Genomic DNA, 22,463 nt, shown 5'->3' with positions numbered 1-22,463 from the left:
TAATGTGATCATTATTTAATGTATCTGTTATATAAATATATAAATTACAATGTTACATAAACAATATTTGATCAATAATTAATTGATTACATCTTATTTTTATCTTTTTATTTCTTTGCGCTTTATTGTAAAATTAAAATAAACTCTTATTTCATGTTATAACAGTATTTTATCTGCGATCAAACAAGGTCCACAAATTTTATGGGATAATTAGAAACTAATTAATTGATAATTCTAGTTTCAAATTTATTATTTCTATGTACTGATAACACATTAATATAAAATTTTAGAACACTGGAGCTTAATAGCACAAATGTCAGCATTCTCAAATATAATATTTATCTCCTGCTAATCTGTTAATGTTTTTGAAAAATATATTTGAGAGAACTAATTAGAACTAATTAACAATCAATCAGCATCTAATTGTGCGATAAATTCTAATTTGATTTCTAATAAGCAGAGAGTTAAGTTCATAAAGACCAAAATAGTAGTATAATTTAAAAAAAAAAACTTTACTATTAAAAATGTGTAAAATTTTCGGTGGAATCGAAGATTTTTCTTTAAAGACGTAATTTTTGCGAGACTCGATTATACCAGGTATATAAATATGAAAACGGAATTTTTGTATAGAAAATACACGTTTATTGTAGGAAAATGATAAAAAATATTTTATTCCAAGTATTGCCCATTGCTAGCTATACATTTTTCCCATCTCTCTGACAATTTGTGGATGCCACGCCAAAAAAACTGTTGCTCCTTTGAGGCAAATCAGTCATCGAGCCATTTTCGTACATTTTCGTAAGAAGTGAAGCGCTGCTCGGCAAGTGCGTGTCCCATCGATGCAAATAAGTAGTAATCGGATGGAGCCAAGTCTGGTGAATAAGCCGCATGCGAAAGTATTTCCCAACTAAACGCCTCAATCGTTTCCTTGACCGGTTTTGCTGTGTGCGATGGTGCATTATCATGAAGCAAAATCACTTTGTGTTGCCTTTTTTGATATTCTGATCGTTTTTCACGCAAAGCTTCATTCAAATCGAGTCGTTGTTGCGTTTGAGCGTCATCCTCATCCAACAATGTTTGCAATTCGCTGTCTTCAAACTTTTTCGGTGGTCTTCCACGTTCTTCGTTTCTCACGTCAAAATCGCCACTTTTGAATTTTTTAAACCACTCAAAGCACTGTGATTTACCAAGAACATGCTCACCGTAAGCTTCGACAAGCATTCGAAGCGATTCTGCAGCAGTTTTCTTCAAATGTTAACAGAAATTCAATGCTGTCCGCGAATCGTAGTTTCCAGGCACAAAATTCGACATGTTCAACGCTATTAAAAACTATGCTGTTGTATGAAACTTGTATCGTTGTGAGTTGAAAATCTTTATCAGATGTCAAAAGAAGAAAATGGCGCCAATGACGCGGTTCGACGGTAACTACATTGACAGCTAGGACCAGCTATGGGCAATTTCCGATTTCATATTTATATACCTGGTACAGTATCCTGACATCGAATAATCCTCCTTTTTACAATCGACAATTCTCAACGATACCTCGATTTTTTTATAACTCGATACTTAAATTCATAACGAGCCAACGGGTCCTCTCACGGTCTCAGCCTCGAAATCGCGACCTCGAATGCAAGGCAAGGCGGCACCAACGATGCCGACACGTTTGTCATTGGCGATGCATTCCGTGTGATTTGTTCAACTCGGTCGCTCACCTCTTTTCGCCTTGGTAATAGTAACGCTTAAATAATAATGATCTGTACGGTCGACGAGCACGCCGACGATCTCAAAGACACATCACATATCGCACTACAACACATCGCATCACATGGAGGAATTCGGATGTTAGGTCATTTATTTTTGTCGGATAAGTCCGGCCAAATGTAACGGACCTCTGTTCCTCTCGAAAGACCTTGAGAGATTTTTACCGTTTCTGGCTCGACTTGAATTGTCATACCCGGTTACTTTGACTCGATTCGATATACGATAAGATTAGATAACGACTCCTAAAAGACTCTTATCAAAGTGCGTTGAAAAAATGGCGATATTATTTAGGAAAAAAAGTTTATATCCATCACTTCGATTTGCAGGACGATAAATTTGTAAGATAAAATTATCTTTAATAAATTGCTCTTTTTATATTAATTCCGTTATATCAAAGTGCAAAATAGAAACTATATATTATTCTTTTATTGTTTTAAAAATAAAGATCTTCAATCATTTTTAAAAGTTGCTGTAAAAAAATTAAGCAAAAAATACTATGTATTATTTTAATATAAAGTTTTTTTTTTTTAAATATACATATTTTTCCCCGAACATATTGTTTACTAAAATTGAGTTATTAATAAAACTTAATACATTTCTTTATTTCGTATAAAAGCAAGCTTCGAGAACGAAGATAGCCTAATTATATCACTTTGAGTGGTGATCGATAGGAAGAAAACACTGCAGAACGAAAGTTTGTGAAGAATTGAGAAAAAGAGAATAGAGAGTTTTAGAAAAACCATATACACACACGGATTAACCGACGAGTTTCTCTCTCGAGGTAATTGGACACTCGGCTCAAAGCAGGTGGGGCAGGCTTAACCAACCCGGGATCCCGGCTCGATAGCGGAAGTTGCAAACGGGTTACGCGTTGAATGTAACCCCCCCAGGGTTTGAAGGGAGGACGATAAAGGGAAGGAGCAGCTTGTGAAGTGACGCACTCCTGCTGAGAAATTCTAAAAATGCTCGAACCAGCAGCACATTTCTACGCGTGTGTATCGTATAACACTCTGACACGGTACATCAAACAACATCGTCCGAAACTGAATATCTTTCTTAAAGCGGCATAAGCATCGGCATGTGTCATAATTTAAGTTATAGGTATATTAAATCATAAATAATTTGCTTAATATTAAAGGAAGGAAAAAAAACAATAAAATAAAAATAAAATTCAAGAAATATTTTTTTCTTTCACAATTATACGGAGTATCCCATTTGGATAATTTCATAAATAACTTCCATTAATTTTATTCACCAGAATATATCTTACTTCTTATTTCTCAATCAATTCAAGATTAATCTTTTATGAGGGAGGGGGGGAGGGGGAATGTCGAGACATAAATATATTTTTTTACATTACAACTTTCATCAATTTTCGGTGAGAAATCATCGAAATAAAACTCCTCGCGCAGAATCTTATTATTAATATCGCGATATTAAAATTGATATGGCAGATTACGCATACGGTAAACATTTTCAATGTACATTTTAAATAAACTGCACAGATGAGAATTGTCATGAGAAAATATTTTGACGCAATGTTTTGTGACGTAATGAATCCGTGTGGCCTAGCTTTCTCTATCGGAAAGTTATCAAAGGGATGCGTATACCAGGTATATAAATATGAAACCGGAATTTGCCCATAGCTGGTCCTAGCTGTCAATGTAGTTACCGTCGAACCGCGTCATTGGCGCCATTTTCTTCTTTTGACATCTGATAAAGATTTTCAACTCACAACGATACAAGTTTCATACAACAGCATAGTTTTTAATAGCGTTGAACATGTCGAATTTTGTGCCTGGAAACTACGATTTGCGGACAGCATTGATTTTCTATTAACATTTGAAGAAAATTGCTGCAGAATCGCATCGAATGCTTGTCGAAGCTTACGGTGAGCATGCTTTTGGTAAATCACAGTGCTTTGAGTGGTTTAAAAACTTCAAAAGTGGCGATTTTGACGGGAGAAACGAAGAACGTGAAAGACCACCGAAAAGGTTTGAAGACAGCGAATTGCAAACATTGTTGGATGAGGATGACGCTCAAACGCAACAACAACTCGATTTGAATGAAGCTTTGCGTGAAAAACGACCAGAATATCAAAAAAGGCGACACAAAGTGATTTTGCTTCATGATAACGCACCATCGCACACAGCAAAACCGGTCAAGGAAACGATTGAGGCGTTTAGTTGGGAAATACTTTCGCATGTGGCTTACTCACCAGACTTGGCTCCATCCGATTACTACTTATTTGCATCGATGGGAGACGCACTTGCCGAGCAGCGCTTCACTTCTTACGAAAATGTACGAAAATGGCTCGATGACTGGTTTGCCTCAAAGGAGCAACAGTTTTTTTGGCGTGGCATCCACAAATTGTCAGAGAGATGGGAAAAATGTATAGCTAGCAATGAGCAATACTTGGAATAAAATATTTTTCATCATTTTCATACAATAAACGTGTATTTTCTATACAAAAATTCCGGTTTCATATTTATATACCTGGTAATCTCCACGAAGTAATATTCTCCTTTATGGCGCAGAAAATCGTACGGCCGACAGTCGCGCGTTTTGCCATTCATACTTCTGACAAATACCGTGAGTGGAGCGCTGTATTACGCGAGAAAAGATTGATCCTTTCGCGGAGAAACCTACTTTCAACGAGAAGCTTCCACACCCATCATCGATTTCTTCTCTTCGTACCGCGTCGCTTCCTAAGCGATTAATCTCACCGATAACTCGGCCGCGAAGAATAGCCATTTACCTTTTAAACCCGCGCGTCCCCCGTTCCCGGCAATTTATCAACTTTGCCGAAAGTTACATCGTGCTCATTCAATCGGAATGTCAGGATGAGAAAAGCTTCCCCTTCTTGTTGCTAATCCCGACAATGTTTATTTTCCTTATCGCATCGCCGAGTAATCGGTGAGTTTCATGGGATTGCAGATCTTTCAATTGTTACCTCATCTGTGCTTATCAAAATCGCAATCGATAAATGTAAATTTTATTCCTACAATTATACGCATACAAATTTATTCAGCAAAATGTTTTTAGAATTTAACAGAGACATTAATTTCTTATCTAACATTATTTTAATAGAATCTTAATTTCTGTTAATTTAAAGAGTTTCTTTTTCGTTTATTAAATTATAAATCGAGCGTTATAAACACGAAGGATGTTGTTTGATTGAAATTTCGTTAAGGAAAATTTTTCAGTTTCGAGATATTCTATACAAGTAAAATTTTGTCATAGATTCAGGCATTCTAGGAAGCATAGGTATAAACCGTTTATCGAGGTGTGAGACGAAATCGACATCTTCATCCTCCTGTCTTCTCTTACTTCGCCATCTATCGTATGTCCCCTCCGACATGATGCCTGCTCCGATCTGTGCCATGTTATTGTCTCGTGTTAGGGGACGCTCACACTGTACACGAGCGCGCTTATAAGAGAACGACAAACGGGGCCACGCAAGTATACTCGGACGACGAACCGATCGTAACTTTCACCACCGTCGACGTTTGAACGCGATCGTCCTCCGTTTTAATTCTGGTTAAATCCCGAAATATCTACGTAAAACGAGCGATCGCAACTGGATCAAATTTGATTGCAAACGAGTGAAATTAATATATCTAATTTCATTATAATTAATAATATATTGTATTATTAAATGCAAAATAGCAAATTTATGCTTGATTGAATATTAAATGTAATGGTATTCGTTTTATAATGTTAATCATTAAACGACAAATAAATGAAGCGATAATCTATTGCATGATAAATTTTATGCAATAAATCAAAATTAAACGGCAAAGTAGATTTTCTCTCGAAACTATTAATAATCTCATTGGACATGTTTATCGACAGCGATTATCAACGGGTGGATATTATGTGCAAACTTTATTGCAAACGCCATGCAATATAATCCGGAAAAACCTAGTTATGAATAGAGGCAACCGCGTGGCGCGATTGCACGCCAGTTGACATTACCAGCGCGATAATATCAGCTGATTTACATTTAGTAGTGCGTGCGATGCAGCAGAGCGACTGTCAAACGGTCTTACATTATGCGTAAATGCCCGCTTTCGAGTAAACAGCAAAAGCATACCGCACACAATAGCACAAAGTAGCCAAGTTATCGAAAACTTTTGGTGTAATAAGTCCATTCCGCACTTATATTCAAAAATGCATGTATAAAAAAAAAAAAGAAAGAGAAATGTAAAAGTTATTCAAAAAATCTAAAGCATGCTGTACACATGTTAAAAGCATTATTACGTAAATGCTTGATATTATTTTGCAATTATGAGACTTTTTATGACACAAATAAATCTCTGTTGCTTTTTTCTACAATCTTTCATAAAGTTTATCGTGATATTTTTCTTTCTATAGCAACTTATTAATCTCCGACTTGCGGCGAGGGAAGAAAAGAGTTATTGAAAAATTAAATTCTCTCAAGCTGTTTTCAATTTATTTCACTTTTATTTTAATCTAAAAGAGTTCGGCACACCAGATGTCAATACACACATAGAGATTATCGAGATATTCCAGGAAATAAAAAAAAAAGTCAATCACAACGACTTGAAAATTTATTTCTTGATATACAGGGTGTCCCATTTTAAAGGACCCACTCAAATATCTCGGAAACATTGCGTTAAATCGAAAAATGCTTCAAACAAAAGTTGTGTGGCTTCAAGGGGGCCATAAGATGGTGACAATGATTTGACCATGGAAAATCATTTGAAGGTCATGTGAAGGTCAACTTTAAAATCTTAAATGGAAACCCCCATTTTTTATTTAGTATTCTTGTAGCTTGCCTCGAGAGCTTTCCAAAACACTATAATAAACTATTTTTTTATTCAGTACTTTTATTTTATATTTTAATCTGACATCTTTTGATATAAAAAATTAAATATCTCATAAAATAGTTAGTTTTTGATAATCTGACCGTAATACTTTTATGTACAAAATAATGATACAAATCAATTAGTATAAAAAAATAATAGTTTTTAAAAAAATTATTTACAATGTATTTTTTAAACAATCTTTTTTGTACTAATTGATTTGTCTCATTATTCTGTACATAAAAGTATTACGGTAAGATTATCGAAAACTGAATATTTTATGAGATATTTAATTTTTTATATCAAAAGATGTCAGATTAAAATATAAAATAACTCAAAAAGTACCGAATAAAAAAATAGTTTATTATAGTGTTTTGGAAAGCTCTCGATGTCAGCTACAAGAATACTAAATAAAAAATGGGGGTTTCCATTTAAGATTTTTAACTTGACCTTCACATGTCCTACAAATGATTTTCCAAGGTCAAATCATTGTCACCATCTTATGGCCCCCTTGAAGCCATACAACTTTTGTTTGAAACATTTTTCGATTTAACGCAGTGTTTCCGAGATATTTGAGTGGGTCCTTTAAAATGGGACACCCTGTATAAAAGCAAACAAAATAATCGAAAGATTATCACTTGGCAAAAATTATGAGGCAACAGAATTATTCATTTTAATTGAGTTATAGTTCTTAGTGTTTTTTTACTTGTTGAATTAAATAACTGCAATTCCGTTAGTAAAAGTTTTCTTATAAATAAAACAAAATGTACACCGTAAAGCGTGGAATGTGCTTTCTTGTTTCGATTAACATACTTGTTTAAAAGAGGATTAGAAAACTTTTTGCTGCTGTAAAGCTGGAATATTTTAATTTAACTAGCGTGCACTATAACTCTGGCGAACGAAAAAACAAGTCAGTGTTTACTAGCATTTCACGTGATATCTTTTTATCGATTACCTTGAGTGCATTAGAATGCTTGTATAAAAAAGCGCATTATGCAAATCATGCATTGGAATTCATACTACGTGCCGCATTGTCAAAGGGTTTCGTGTTGTCAATTGTGAACGCAACCGAAGACGGCCGAGTCCGCGTTAGAAATCCACCGGTGAAAGTGTTGGACTTGCACCGGCGGCTCTCCTCGTGGCACAAGTCTTAACGATCGTTAGAATGTGTCCGATGCGTAAGAATAAAACGATGCCTTTTATATGTATTACGTCTCGAGCGCGATAGTCCTCGAATTACAAAAACGAGATAAGCGTAAGGAAGTTTTGGCATTTACGCAAGTCCCTTCATTGGAAATTCGATTGCATTCGTCGTAAATAATCATGTAAACGAGTTCCACGGGCATGCTCGACTTCCTAATCGTCGCTAGTTTTGGCGAAGCGGAGAAAATCGTATTTACGATTCACGAATTCTATTTTCAGCCGTCACGGATTTAAAGCAATAAGTTCTATCACAAAATTTCAAAATGTTTCGTAATTTCATATAATAAAATCATATTTCGATATAAAAGTTGAGTAAATGCAATGATCCGTAATCACATCGCGGATACTGTCCGTTTGTGATAGCTATCTTACGGAGTTATCGTAAACTGAGAGCGTAAACAAACGCATTTTTTTTTTTTTTTTTTTTTTTTTTTTTTTTTTTTAATCCATGTTGAGAGAGCACATTAACAACATTCGACTAAATATCGCGAAATTCATTTTTCGATTTAGTTTTTTTGCAAACATCTTATCTCATAATTTGCATTTTCGAATGACTCTTGACAAAAATCAAACTATCTATATTAATCTAAAAATTAATAAACAAAAGAAAAATCACGGGCTGTTCTATAGAAATAATGCAAATAGCGAGAAGTGTGCTGTAATAATTGTCAATGTATATTTCTCGCGATAAGGACAATTTCTTCGACTCCGTCCGTCGAAAGATCGATCAATCAGCTGTGTGTGCCATCTGCATAATTAGCATACCATTTATGAAGAAATCAATCGCGTGCGCTTAATAGCAAGACTGACAGTCTCGGTTAGGATCTCTTATTGCTACGTAAGGGAATATTATTTGCAAGAAGTTTCGCTGGGAATTCATATAATTCATGGAATAACATCGGGCGAGAGAATAACGCGCCCGTTAATCGATATATTGTGCTTATGTATTTGTTGTGCAGTTAATGCTTCATCACAAACGTTCAAGTTGCTGTTCGTAAACTGTCCGAGACAGTCGTGCACCCGCGCTTCGTTCGCGGATTATATATTCTACCGTATCTATATAATATTCAATTATATACAGGGTAAAATATTCCCGTATAACTTGTCCCCCTAATCAGCTTTGCTGAAATCAATCATATATCGTATTAAGAAATTTTGCGAGATGTGAAGCTGCATGATTGTAAATAATCATTGCTTGTTTTAGATAATGAAAAAGAAGAAGCGATTTTTAGATTCTCGAAGTGTTGTTATAACAAAAAGTCATCACAATACTCGATAATGAAAAAAATAAAACAACCGTGTTTTGCGCTATCTGAGTGTTTAAATTAATATAGATATATGTATTTATATATGAGCGAATTATATGATTATATAATATTATACACTCTTAAAGCGCAATTATTAATATCGGTGTTTCAACAAAAATGACGTTTATAAGAAAATATCTCAAGCATAAGGCAAATATTCCACAACAAGATCCACAATAAAAAAGATTTGTTCATACAATTAATTTAAAAAAGAACTAGTTGTATATTTCTTATTTCTTTATTTAAAAATAAATACTTTTCCTTTTCAATCCCTTCTGTTAAAAAAGTTTGCTTCAAATTTATTCATGTAATGTAAAATAATCATATTAGCAGTAAACACATGTAAATTTAGAAAAAAAAAAAAGATTCTTAAACAAATCTTTTTTATAACGATTTCAAGACACAATTATTATGACATCAATTGTCATGAGTTCAAAGTTGTACAACTTATCCCCGTGAACTTGGCACACCATATCTAAAAATCTAAAAGTTTTTTTTAGAGTTCTGGCATTCTTTTGAATAGTTCTAGAGTTTTACATAAAAATTTTAAATAATTCTGGTGATTAAATATAAAAAAATCGAATCCGAAGATATGGTGCGCTAAGTTCACGCAGCGCACCGAATCATGAAAATCAATTATTTTTTCAGAGTTCTAGTTTCTTTTACAATAGTTCTGAAGTTCTGTATCAAATATATCAATAGTTCTAGCAATTAAAAGCAAAAAATCGATTTTTGAAAATTCGGTGCCCAAATTGCAATTCGCATAAGAAAAGTAAGCTGTATGTATAAAGTTGTATTATTTCGTGAAAATTCATAAATAATTGAGAGTTCTAAGTTTAGTTTCAATAGTTCTATAGTTCTTGATAATTTAAACAAATAGTTCTGGTCATTAAACCAACAAGATAATTTGAGACTCTAACTTCACGCAGCGTCTCACTTTATTCTATGACATTTTTCTTATCAAAATTAAACAAATTTACAGTTCAACATGAGTTCTAAAAAGAGTTCTGCCTTTTAAAAACAAAAAAAAATAAAATTAATTAGGATGTAATAAAGACAATCGCATCTCTGCATTTTCGAATATAAGGGTGAGCTAGTCAATTTTCAAGTTATTCTAAAACAGTTCTCGTATAGTATTGAGCATGCGAATTGTTTTTCCAAAAAGTTCTGATAATTAAAATAACTAGAAATTTTAATTATTAGAACTCTTTGGAAAAACAATTCGCATGCTCAATACTATACGAGAACTGTTTTAGAATGAACAGAACTCTTGAAAATTGACCAGCTCACCTTTATATTAGAAATAATATGCATTTTTCGGGTACAATAATTGTTTAAAAAATTTCTAATTATTTTAATTATCAGAACTCTTTGGAGAAACAATTCGCATGCTCAATACTATACGAGAACTGTCTTAAAATAAATAGAATTCTTGAAAATTGACCAGCTCACCTTTATATTCGAAATAATATGCATTTTTCGGGCACAATAATTGTTTAAAAAATTTCTAATTATTTTAATTATCAGAACTCTTTGGAAAAACAATTCGTATGCTCAATACTATACGAGAACTGTTTTAGAATGAACAGAACTCTTGAAAATTGACCAGCTCACCTTTATATTCGCAATAATATGCATTTTTCGGGCACAATAATTGTTTAAAAAATTTCTAATTATTTTAATTATCAGAACTCTTTGGAAAAACAATTCTCATGCCCAATACTATACGAGAACTGTTTTAGAATGAACAGAATTCTTGAAAATTTACCAGCTCACCTTTATATTCGAAATAATATGCATTTTTCGGGCACAATAATTGTTTAAAAAATTTCTAATTATTTTAATTATCAGAACTCTTTGGAGAAACAATTCTCATGCCCAATACTATACGAGAACTGTTTTAGAATGAACAGAATTCTTGAAAATTTACCAGCTCACCTTTATATTCGAAATAATATGCATTTTTCGGGCACAATAATTGTTTAAAAAATTTCTAATTATTTTAATTATCAGAACTCTTTGGAGAAACAATTCGCATGCTCAATACTATACGAGAACTGTTTTAGAATAACTTGAAAATTGACTAGCTCACTTTTATATTCGAAAATGCAGAGATGCGATTGTCTTTATTACATCCTAATTAATTTTATTTTTTTTTTTGCTTTTAAAAGGCAGAACTCTTTTTAGAACTCATGTTGAACTGTAAATTTGTTCAATTTTGATAAGAAAAATGTCATAGAATAAAGTGAGACGCTGCGTGAAGTTAGCGTCTCAAATTATCTTGTTGGTTTAATGACCAGAACTATTTGTTTAAAGTTTAAATTATCAAGAACTATAGAACTATTGAAACTAAACTTAGAACTCTCAATTATTTATGAATTTTCACGAAATAATACAACTTTATACATACAGCTTACTTTTCTTATGCGAATTGCAATTTGGGCATTGAATTTTCAAAAATCGATTTTTTGCTTTTAATTGCTAGAACTATTGATATATTTGATACAGAACTTCAGAACTATTGCAAAACAAACTAGAACTCTGAAAAAATATCTTCGGATTCGATTTTTTTATATTTAATCACCAGAACTATTTAAAATTTTTATGTAAAACCCTGGAACTATTCAAAAGAATGTCAGAACTCTAAAAAAACTTTTAGATTTTTAGATATGGCTATTTTTAGATGGCCAAGTTCACGGGAATATACATTCGACTTCGGTTAATCATAAATTCTTTTCTAAAAGAATATTACTATATATAGAGTCTCGTTTCTCTAGCGTACTTTGAAGGAATCGGCAAATACTTGGCGAAAGCGCTTCACGACCTTTCTCTTCGACTCTGCGAATTATCGATGACGTACGAATGCCTCGCTTTATATAATCATTGTCAATTCGACGAATCGATAGATTGGACAAAATTATTTCCTTCCGTGTTTAGCGTTGCATAGAAGTTATACACGGGAAAAAATGCTGTTGCTTCAATTAAAAGTCTACGTCACGGTCTTCCAATAAATATGAATAGTTCAATGATATTTTTATTGGACCAAAAATAGATTATTAAAACAACTATTCAGATATTTGGTCCAATAAAAATATCATTGAATGAACTATGTATGATCGTGACAGCCCGTGACGTAGACTTTAATTGAAACAACAGCATTCGTTTTTCGTTTATAAATTAAAATTAATCAGCCGATTAAGACTAACGGCGATTTTTTATATCTCAAAGTAAACACAACGGATTTTTCTTTTCGCATATAAAAGTCAATCTTTAATTTTAAGATAAACTTTCGATAAAAAATTCAAACAAAAATTTATGTAATTTATATAGCATAAAAAACATTTTTCATTCTTCATTCGTAAAAAAATTTAATTGTTTATTAAATATCGACATCAAATATTTGAGATTTGTTCTCAAGGAAACCTCGTTATCAGAATTGGAGTGAAAAAGAAACTTGTTATTAGAATTCGAGTAGAAATAACAGATAATAGCAGGTAGAAATTACGCTCATTTTTACATGGAATTATACAGGAATATTTTTTTTACGGTTTACAGAGGAACGCTGATTATCGCTCGAAAAATATTCTTCGGGTGAAGAAGATCGGATTCGTGGTCAAACCGCATACTTTCAATTTAGTTGCACCGACGGTGAATTGAATAATTTTTTATTCGCATCTGATAGTCAGAAATTTAATTAACCGCTCGAATAACTTGGAAATAATTAAACGCGTTTAAAGGAGTTCTCGATCGATCCAATTACCTTCAGCCGACACACTAACAAACCAAATGATGTATTTTGTCGATGCAATTTACGACGTATCAACGCGCACCTATATCGTTGTTACCACGGACCCCCAGATAAGATTATTCGCACGAGTTTTTCTTTTTCTTTTCGCTCGTACATATTTATCAGTCGAGGTCGTGCATGAGGTTGATTATCCTGAATACTTTTAACGTAGATTGACTCGATTAATTCGTCATATCGACAAAAAAGTAAGTAAGAAAAACATAAAAAAATGAAATATTTTTGCATTCAAATAAAAGCACGCATATACATTTTACTAATACTAGAACAACACAGGCGCGTGCTGCGCGCGCGCGCGCGCTTTTATTTGAATTTTTTTAACTTTTTCTTTCACAAATTGTCGAACTGTCAAAATTCGCATGGCTTGACAGTTGCAAATAACACGAATGAAGCAAGTCGCAGCGCACAAGCGAGACAGCCGATCATCGTCGCGGAAAAGAGGCTTGAAGACGCTTCGATATATTCGAGTTAGAGGTTTCGTGCCTTCTTTAGAAAGGGATTAATCAATTTACGCAATTAGAAAACAAGGAAAAGAGCAGAATGTAAAAAAAATCTCGAGAAGAAATATATCTTCCAAAAATATTTCGCAACATATTTAAGATATGCTCGTAAGACATTATTATTCCATGAAGCTTTGAGAAATATTGTTCTAAATTAGACGCGAGGACAGACGAAGTTATGGGGTGATATCTAGTATAATCATCGCATATGGGAGAAATAACTTTAAGCGTAACCGCTCGCTCGGGGCGAGTTAAAGTTTCGAAGCTATGCTCGAAGCGTGACGATGCGTGCGCTTGATAAGCTCCCTCCGCTCGACAAACTCCTAATTTAATCCAAGTCATTCGCGGGGGGGAAAAATTTCTTTTTCTCATGTCGCGACCGTGTGTGTGTTCGTGCCGGGACCAGCTCCATCACTTTTGCCTCTCGGTCTCCGCCACCCGTTGATAGCGGGCGAAAATGTCAAAACGGACTTGAGAGAGCGATGAAGTCGCCCTCTGGCATCACGCGATAATAAAATAAAATCAAAACGCATTCGCCCGTGTAATAAATTTTAAGCTACGCTCCGCGCGCGGGACATATCGCGTATAATATTTTCCGTGCGAAAATTATTGCGCTGTTGTAATCCCAGATTATCACGATCAAAATCACATTGTTATTATCATAACGTATATTATTATATTATTTTATACAGTAGGATAATTTCAATAAAATCGATTCAATGCAAATAAAATTACTTATTGCGTATTAAAATAAGCTTTAATTTTCCATCAATTTTTTATGCAATTATATTATTATTATTATTATATATTACTTCAAACTTGAAAAGAAGATAATCAGCATTCTTTTGTAATGCTGAGAAAAAATATAGCATGTCCGTCAACGAGACATTTTACCTATAACGGCAAAATTCTTTTAAGTTGAGGATCGCGAGTTTCGACTAAAACTGTCACATAATCGACGATGCGGAGATACGGGAGAGATTAGAGGGCGGTAAATAGGTCAACGTACTAACGGCGCTGCAGAATGTCGGAACCCTGCGGCTACGATAATGAGAAAAGAAACACGGCGCCATCTTCCCCGCCCTCGTTTCTCTCCTGCGCGAACGGTCCTTTTCCTCCATTTCTCCCCCTTTTCTCAGCCTCACGCTTGACTCACGCCTGGTATTACACGCGCAAGGTTGAAAATAGCATAATAGTTTTCTATATTCTTAAATTTATAAATGAATTTATCGCACACGGAGTTCTATAAAAGAACATGACGTGTTTCGAATACATAAATGTTCCACCAGGTGAAAAACAATTTTTATAGAGCAGAATTAAAAGAGAGTTTGAATTAGAATTAAAATTAAAAAAAAAAAAATAGGGCGCGTAACATCTATTTTGTGTTACGCGTGTATAAAAATCCTAAAATAAAAGAATAAAAAAATGCCACGTGTTTCCTACAAACTGTAAACTTCGCGTACGAATTGAAGAAGGGGGGGCGTAGAAAGAGCGCGGCTGAAAAAGCAGACTTTGTGTTTCACTTCGTGGGTATTAATCTTAGACTATCGTGGATGTCTCGGGAGAAGTGCGTAAGAAGGCTCACGCAAATTATACGTCTTTTAATTTCGCCGAACGAAGAAAAGCAATGTATCATACGCGGCGGGGGAACCGTGTGATTTACGCGCGTGTGCGTCGAGACAGGGAGCCGCGGTGCGTAATTTCCTCGAAACACCACCGTACGATTATCCACCCTTTAATTTCGTTCCATTACCTTATATCCTCGCAATTAACCGCGAATGTGCGAATCGATATTATAATGTATACGGCCATTGCGCGCGCGCGCGCGAGAGAGAGAGAGAGAGAGAGAGAGAGAGAATCCGGAGGTAGTAAATAGAGAAAGTGCCGCAAGGGTCCCCGTCCTCTTGGCGCCCTATGACCGTGCACGATATAATGAGAATAGAAGGGCGGCGCCGAAACACACACGTACACACATTCTCTCTCTCTCTCTCTCTCTCTCTCTCTCTCTCTCTCTCTCTCTCTCTCTCTCTCTCTCTCTCTCTCTCTCTCTCTCTCTCTCTCTTTCTCTCCTTCCCTCTCCCTCTCTCTCTCTCTTATTCTCCTTCTTGTTTCATTCGTAGCGCTTACATTCTCTTTCTCTATCTATCTAGTGTCGCGCACGCTCGACATATTCCACACGCATAAAACCGTCTGAACAAACACGAGCGCGAAAGCTCGTTAGTTGAGTGAGAGAATGCACTCGGCGCGACCGACGAGGATTTAATTTCATCGAACGCCATTACAGGATTGCGCGCGTAAAAAAAAAGAAAAAAAAATGTCATCCACGAAGAATCGATCAAGTCGAAAGACTTAATCTTGCGAAGTACGCAGTATATGAATTTACTAAAGAGCAATATGTTCAGTTCAACAATGTCTCGCAACCATCCCACAATTCTTTAGCAGCATATTTCGAAAGTTATTTCAAGTGACACTCTCTTTCTCTCTCTCTCTCTCTTTCTGGATATTACATATAATGGTATATCACGAAGAATTTTTTTTCTCTTTCTATAAATTAATATAATTAATGATTGTTTTATTTTGACAAATTATTGATTCAAAAATGTATACGAGTAAATAACAGCCTTAGTTTATCTGAGAATCTCAGATAAACTTGAATAATTTTAAATTCTAATTAGAATCTTAATTTGAGGTATAGTTGCAAAAATAACTGATCTGCTCTGACGCTTGAAAAAAAATTGGAAAAGAAATTTATTGTTTAATGAAATTTAAATACGAAAAAGATTTATATTGAAATAATTGATAAAACACAATCGGCTAAAATAATTAATTAAATTTAAAAAAAAAATTAGACGCGAGTACGTAACCACTAAAAAAATTAAAAATATATAAATTGTAAGCAATTGGGCAAATTTGACAATTTTTGCATTGCGCGTGTTATATAAGGTCGCGATAATTTTGTATATCACTATCGTTAATAAACATATAATTAAGCAAATTAACAATTTATCGTGCATAAAAAAAAAAAAAAAAAAAAATTATCCACGCCAAGTTTGAGCGAGAGTCGACTCAAAGAAATTTCCTACGAGGCGAAACGATGATCGTAATGTTGGTGAAAGGAATTCCACGTCTGTGATTCTTATTGGCAGACGCGTCGACAGACTCGAAACGGTTCTTTCGACGGATTGGAGAATAAAACTCGTTCGCGAACTCACCTCGTTATTGAGTTATTATTGTCATCGTCCGGAGATTCGTTCGAGCCAACTTTCTCTTCGTTCCGCCGAGACAATTTGAGGATTCAATACAGACGTAGAATTATTAGCGCGCTTCTTGCTTCAGCTTATCTAACGTCGGGAAAGTGACTCTCCCACCATTAGACAAAAGTTATATATTTATATTTAGTTCCACGAATGGAGTATTTGATACAGCACAAAAGTTTTATTAATAATATACTAATATCGAAGATTAAAAAAACTGCACGCATTTATGTACGTATATGTAATAATACTTCTTTCATTTTAGATAATAATTTAATAATAATTTCGTATGTATTTTATTATTATTAAATTAAACTGCTGTAAAATGAAATAAAATATAGGGAACATTTTAAATAATATTAAAAAAAGTCTTGTCTACTTGGTGTTTTAAGTGAATTTCGAATCGATTATGTATAACGGATGCCAACCGCGTATCTATGATTAACAAGAAGAATATGCTAGCTATGGTTGAAAATGAGCCAACCATGGCAATACTTCGACGCGAATATTTTCAGCAGGAAGGTGTGTAAACGATAAAATTATTATTCCACCAGCTGTACGATCGTTAATTACGTTTACATTGAATATAAGTCAGCGCGTATAAACCTCCATGTTATTTTGCGAAACTCGAGGACAGCCGTGATGGCGTTACGTGAGTATTGTTCCAAGTGCTGGCTGATACTGCATGCACGTTGCCGTGAATATCACGTCGTTAACAACGAAGCTGACGTGCGAAATATGCGTACTTATATATATGAAGCCAACAGTCGACGAAATCGCATTCATCACGCGCTTTACGAGACGATTCATTGAGTCACGAAATATTTTACACACTACTTATACAAAGCATTGGGTTTATGTACCATATACAGGGTGTCCCATTTTAATCTCCTCAGACAAATATCTCAAAAACCAAGCCCGGAAGAGAAAAATGTTTCAGACAAAAGTTGTTTGGTTTCGAGGGGGCCATAAGATGGTGACAATGATTTGACCTTGGAAAATCATTTGAAGGTCATGTGAAGGTCAACTTTAAAATCTTAACGGGAAACCCCCATTTTTTATTTAGTATTCTTGTAGCTGACATCGAGAGCTTTCCAAAACACTATAATAAAGTATTTTTTTATTAAGTACTTTTTGAGTTATTTTATATTTTAATCTGACATATTTTGATATAAAAAATTAAATATCTCGTAAAATATTTAGTTTTCGATAATCTTACCGTAATACTTCTATGTACAGAATAATGCGACAAATCAATTAGTATAAAAAAAAAAAATTGTTTTTAAGAAAATTATTTACAATGTATTTTTTTAAACAATTATTTGTTTTTTTTTTGGCACTAATTAATTTGTCTTATTATTCTGTACATAGAAGTACGGTAAAATTATCGAAAACTGAATATTTTACGAAATATTTTATTTTTTATATCAAAATATGTCAGATTAAAATATAAAATAACTCAAAAAGTAATTAATGAAAAAATACTTTATTATAGTGTTTTGGAAAGTTCTCGATGTCAGCTACAAGAATACTAAATAAAAAATGGGGGTTTCCATTTAAGATTTTAAAGTTGACCTTCACATGACCTTCAAATGATTTTCCAAGGTCAAACCAATGGTACCATCATATGGCCCCGTCGAAAACAAACAACTTTTGTCTGAAACATTTTTCTCTTCCGGGCTTGGTTTTTGAGATATTTGCCTGAGGAGATTAAAATGGGACACCCTGTATATGTATACGCAAATGTATTCAAGGGAAAACTAATCCTTCTTTTTACCTCTAATTTCATTTTTTATTATCTCATTTAATCTTTAAATTTCTTGTCGTGTCTTATTAATAATTTTATAACTTGTTAATTATAAAAATAATTAATTATAATTATTACTTAGATGGCGAATTAATTTGGTCCCTCATTTTTTTCAAGGTTTTCTTTCAGGACAAAGATTGCGTTGTAAGTCTGCAATATTCACCTTTTTCCATTTAACGGTGACATTTAAGAGATAAATTAAAGTCGCGTGTATATGCTCGACCGATATATCAAGGCTGTGTACATAAGTCGGCACACGTGTGAGAGATGCGTGCGTAAACCAGACGCAAGTCGGATATCGACACACACGCTGCCCTTCGTTGGCTGTTTTGCATTTAACAGGGCCGCGTCAAGGGCAGCGGTTGCAAATGCACCAATATAACGTGATATCATGCGTCATACCTATCAAGATTGCCGTTTTTACGAATCGAAATGCGCGCCGAAATACTGAACGAGACATAAATGACAAACGTTAAAACCAAACTCTAAAAACCGTGATTCGCCATTTGTCATCGAATTTAAATTTGTCGTAGTTTTAAAACTCCAAAGCATTTATTTATCAAATAATTTATCTCAAATAATATAACAAATGTAAAAAAAAAAAAAAAAAAAAAAAAAATACCTCTGGCATCAAGCTATTCGAAATGTCAGGCTTATGTCAGAGTTATGGTTACTCGTTTAATTTTCATATGTTATTTGACCTTAGCACTGATAATTATGATCGATCTTGATTGATAATTTGATAATTGATTGTCACCGAACTGTCGATATCGCCGATTATGTAATCATGATTTGTGCAATGGCACGATATATTGATAAGGAAAAATAAACGTGACTATTTAAAATATTAAAATTTCAATACTTGTTCATCTTCGCAAATATGAGGGGAGCGATATTTCGCGGTGCATTCTCGTTTAGCGTTAAATGTAGTCAGATCCAGTTCTACATTTTAACGATGCAAGCGCTGTATACACTATGTGTAAACAAGAGCAATGCATTAGATTGCCGCACATTTAGCACTAAATGTGTGGTGAGAATGCTGACCAGAATATGTTAACTCTCAACTGCAATATCTATAGTGGGAACTATGCTTTTCACTTTGAAGTCGTAAGAAGCGGCTTTCTCTCTCATTTCTCTCTCTCTCTCTTTATCCTTCAACATTACTCCTCACATTTTAAGCAAAAAAGATAATAAAATTATCTTTCATTCCCCCTTTAAAAATATGCAAAAGCGGAAGAGATATCTTTCGAATAAACATATCAATAATCATGAAATTATATAATTGATAATAGATATTATCAATTAACATTTTAAGCATGGTGTAATGGTACTACACACATATTATTCCGTGGTTTCTATATCATTCTGGTAATATTATATATACTGGGTGGTCCATTTTAATCCATCCAGTCGAATATCTCAAAAACCAAGCCCGGAAGAGAAAAATGTTTCAGACAAAAATTGTGTGGCTTCAAGGGGGCCATAAGACGGTGACAATGATTTGACCTTGGAAAATCATTTGAAGGTCATGCGAAGGTCAACTTTAAAATCTTAAATGGAAACCCCCATTTTTTATTTAGTATTCTTGTAGCTGACATCGAGAGCTTTCCAAAACACTATAATAAAGTATTTTTTCATTAAGTACTTTTTGAGTTATTTTATATTTTAATCTGACATCTTTTGATATAAAAAATAAAATATTTCGTAAAATATTCAGTTTTCGATCATATTACCGTAATACTTCTATGTACAGAATAATAAGACAAATTAATTAGTGCCAAAAAAAAACAAATAATCGTTTAAAAAAATACATTGTAAATAATTTTCTTAAAAACAATTTTTTTTTTAATACTAATTGATTTGTCTCATTATTCTGTACATAGAAATATTACGGTAAGATTATCGAAAACTAAATATTTTACGAGATATTTAATTTTTTATATCAAAATATGTCAGATTAAAATATAAAATAACTCAAAAAGTACTTAATAAAAAAATACTTTATTATAATGTTTTGGAAAGCTCTCGATGTCAGCTACAAGAATACTAAATAAAAAATGGGGGTTTCCATTTAAGATTTTAAAGTTGACCTTCACATGACCTTCAAATGATTTTCCAAGGTCGAATCATTGTCACCATCTTATGGCCCCCTTGAAGCCACACAACTTTTGTCTGAGACATTTTTCTCTTCCGGGCTTGGTTTTTGAGATATTCGACTGGATGGATTAAAATGGGCCACCCAGTATATATATACAGAAAATATTTAAAAAATGAGATAAAAAAGGGAGAAACAAATAAACATATATATTAAAACTAATTACTTATAATTATTCATTATCGTGTATCGTCAATTAATTACTATCTAATATCGAACATTTATATATTTTTTTATAAATATTACAAAATTTATACATATATATTAATCTTAAATTACGCAATTAATCTTACATAAATTTTGTTACATTGTAAAATTTTTGTTGACAAAAAAATATTGTAAGAAATGTATATATCAGAGCTATTAATTTGCAATTTACTTTTTAGTTTGCTTCTATTTTTTGTTTTATTAACAATAAATGAACAATTAATTTTATTTGAAAAATTCTACATTTCTCTATCCTTGGCAATAATACGAAAACGTTTCGTCCATTTATTGAAATCTACAGCGGTACCATTTTGCCGAGCTTAAAATGCTAAATATCGTGTCGATCTCGCACAGATTGTACTCACCTCGATAAGGTGCCCTTGAGCAGAGGATTCCTGTCGTCATAATACCCGCCGCCGGACGAAGGCATCTTCAAGTAATCCAAACAACGGGCACGTGGCACTGGTCACTAACACTACGGCACTGCATCACTGCATCAGTCGTTCGTGTGATCTGATCCACTGGTTTAGCTCTCCATTCACCACCGATAATACACTGCCGGTAATCGCGATGACGGTTTATCTCGGCGGTTACGCGCGCGATGCATCGTCCTTCCGGCGACAATGACAGCAGTAACTACGACGGTCACGATGGGAACGACAAGAGAATAAAGTACCGTGCGTATCGCGCAAGACTTATTTATAAAGAAAGAATCATCGCGTCGAATTTCTCGATACCGAGATCGGAATTAGTTTTCAGCTGTACGAGTCACGGAGAATACATGGGTATCCGCGTCTTATCTTTCGTCTTTTTCCTCTTTGAATTTTATCTCGTCGCTTATGAATATTGTCGTAATAATAACCCGGCGATGATTTTCTTCGATTGTTTCATAAATCTTCGTTTTCGATGTCTCGACTTTTTTTTCGCGAGTTCTAGCGAGTTATATTAATCGTGCTTTACTGTTCTTTGATAAGTCAAGAATTTTGTCATATGTCAGACTGACAATACACGCGAACAAATAATATTCATCAAAACATCCGTGATTTCCTTTTGATTTCACTCGGTGCCAGTCGCAAAACTGTCACAAGGAAACGATCGTCGAAATGCAGTGACTGTTACAGTGAAATTCCACTACACAAGACACTTCTCATGGATATAGCACGAGGCGTAACACACCGTAAACAAACTCACCGTCAAGGACATACACACAAACACGATAGCGATAACTTGATCGCGGTTTCGTCCCAAGTTCCAAGCGACCAGATGATATTAGCCACCGGTTGACTGATCGACTGCGCTAACACGCGTGCGCGAATGCCACGGTGTTTCCCCCCCCCCCCTCCTCTCGCCCGTTCTCACTCTGTCTCTCTTACCGTCTCTCTCACCGTCTTACATTAACCAGATGTGGCGTCGCGACGACGGCGTCGCTTCGTCGACTCGTTCGGGAGTACCTTCAGCTTGTCCGTCCTTGCTGTCCCTACCTACGAGCAGAATTATAGTTTCTCAGATGCCGACGCTAATATCTCGCGGGAGATTCACGCACGTGTAAGCATATGCACCATCTGGCCGCGAGGCTGCAACTGGCCGCGTCAACACGTGCAGCCACCGCTACCAAACATGGCTGCCTGTCAATCC

The 22,463-nt window shown here is 34.3% G+C and overlaps 1 protein-coding gene across 2 annotated transcripts in view; it reads right to left on the bottom strand.

Annotated features, from left to right (window-relative positions):
- Lilli (AF4/FMR2 family member lilliputian) overlaps nucleotides 1-22,181 on the bottom strand; it is a 228,358-nt gene extending 206,177 nt beyond the window's left edge. For both annotated transcript variants that reach the window (XM_070293985.1, XM_070293987.1), the window contains exon 1: nucleotides 21,194-22,181. In XM_070293985.1, coding sequence (XP_070150086.1) covers nucleotides 21,194-21,258 — 65 coding nt within the window. In that variant the 5' untranslated portion in view covers nucleotides 21,259-22,181. The remainder of the gene's footprint in view (nucleotides 1-21,193) is intronic.
- Between the last annotated feature and the right edge of the window lie 282 nt (nucleotides 22,182-22,463).

This window comes from Polyergus mexicanus, unplaced genomic scaffold (genome assembly GCF_030449975.1).
Source record: "Polyergus mexicanus isolate NDT 795.1 unplaced genomic scaffold, iyPolMexi1.0 SCAF_4, whole genome shotgun sequence".
Taxonomy (NCBI): Eukaryota; Metazoa; Arthropoda; class Insecta; order Hymenoptera; family Formicidae; genus Polyergus; species Polyergus mexicanus.
The sequence above is the reverse complement of the archived record's forward strand: the minus strand, read 5'-3'. Positions and strand labels throughout refer to the sequence as shown.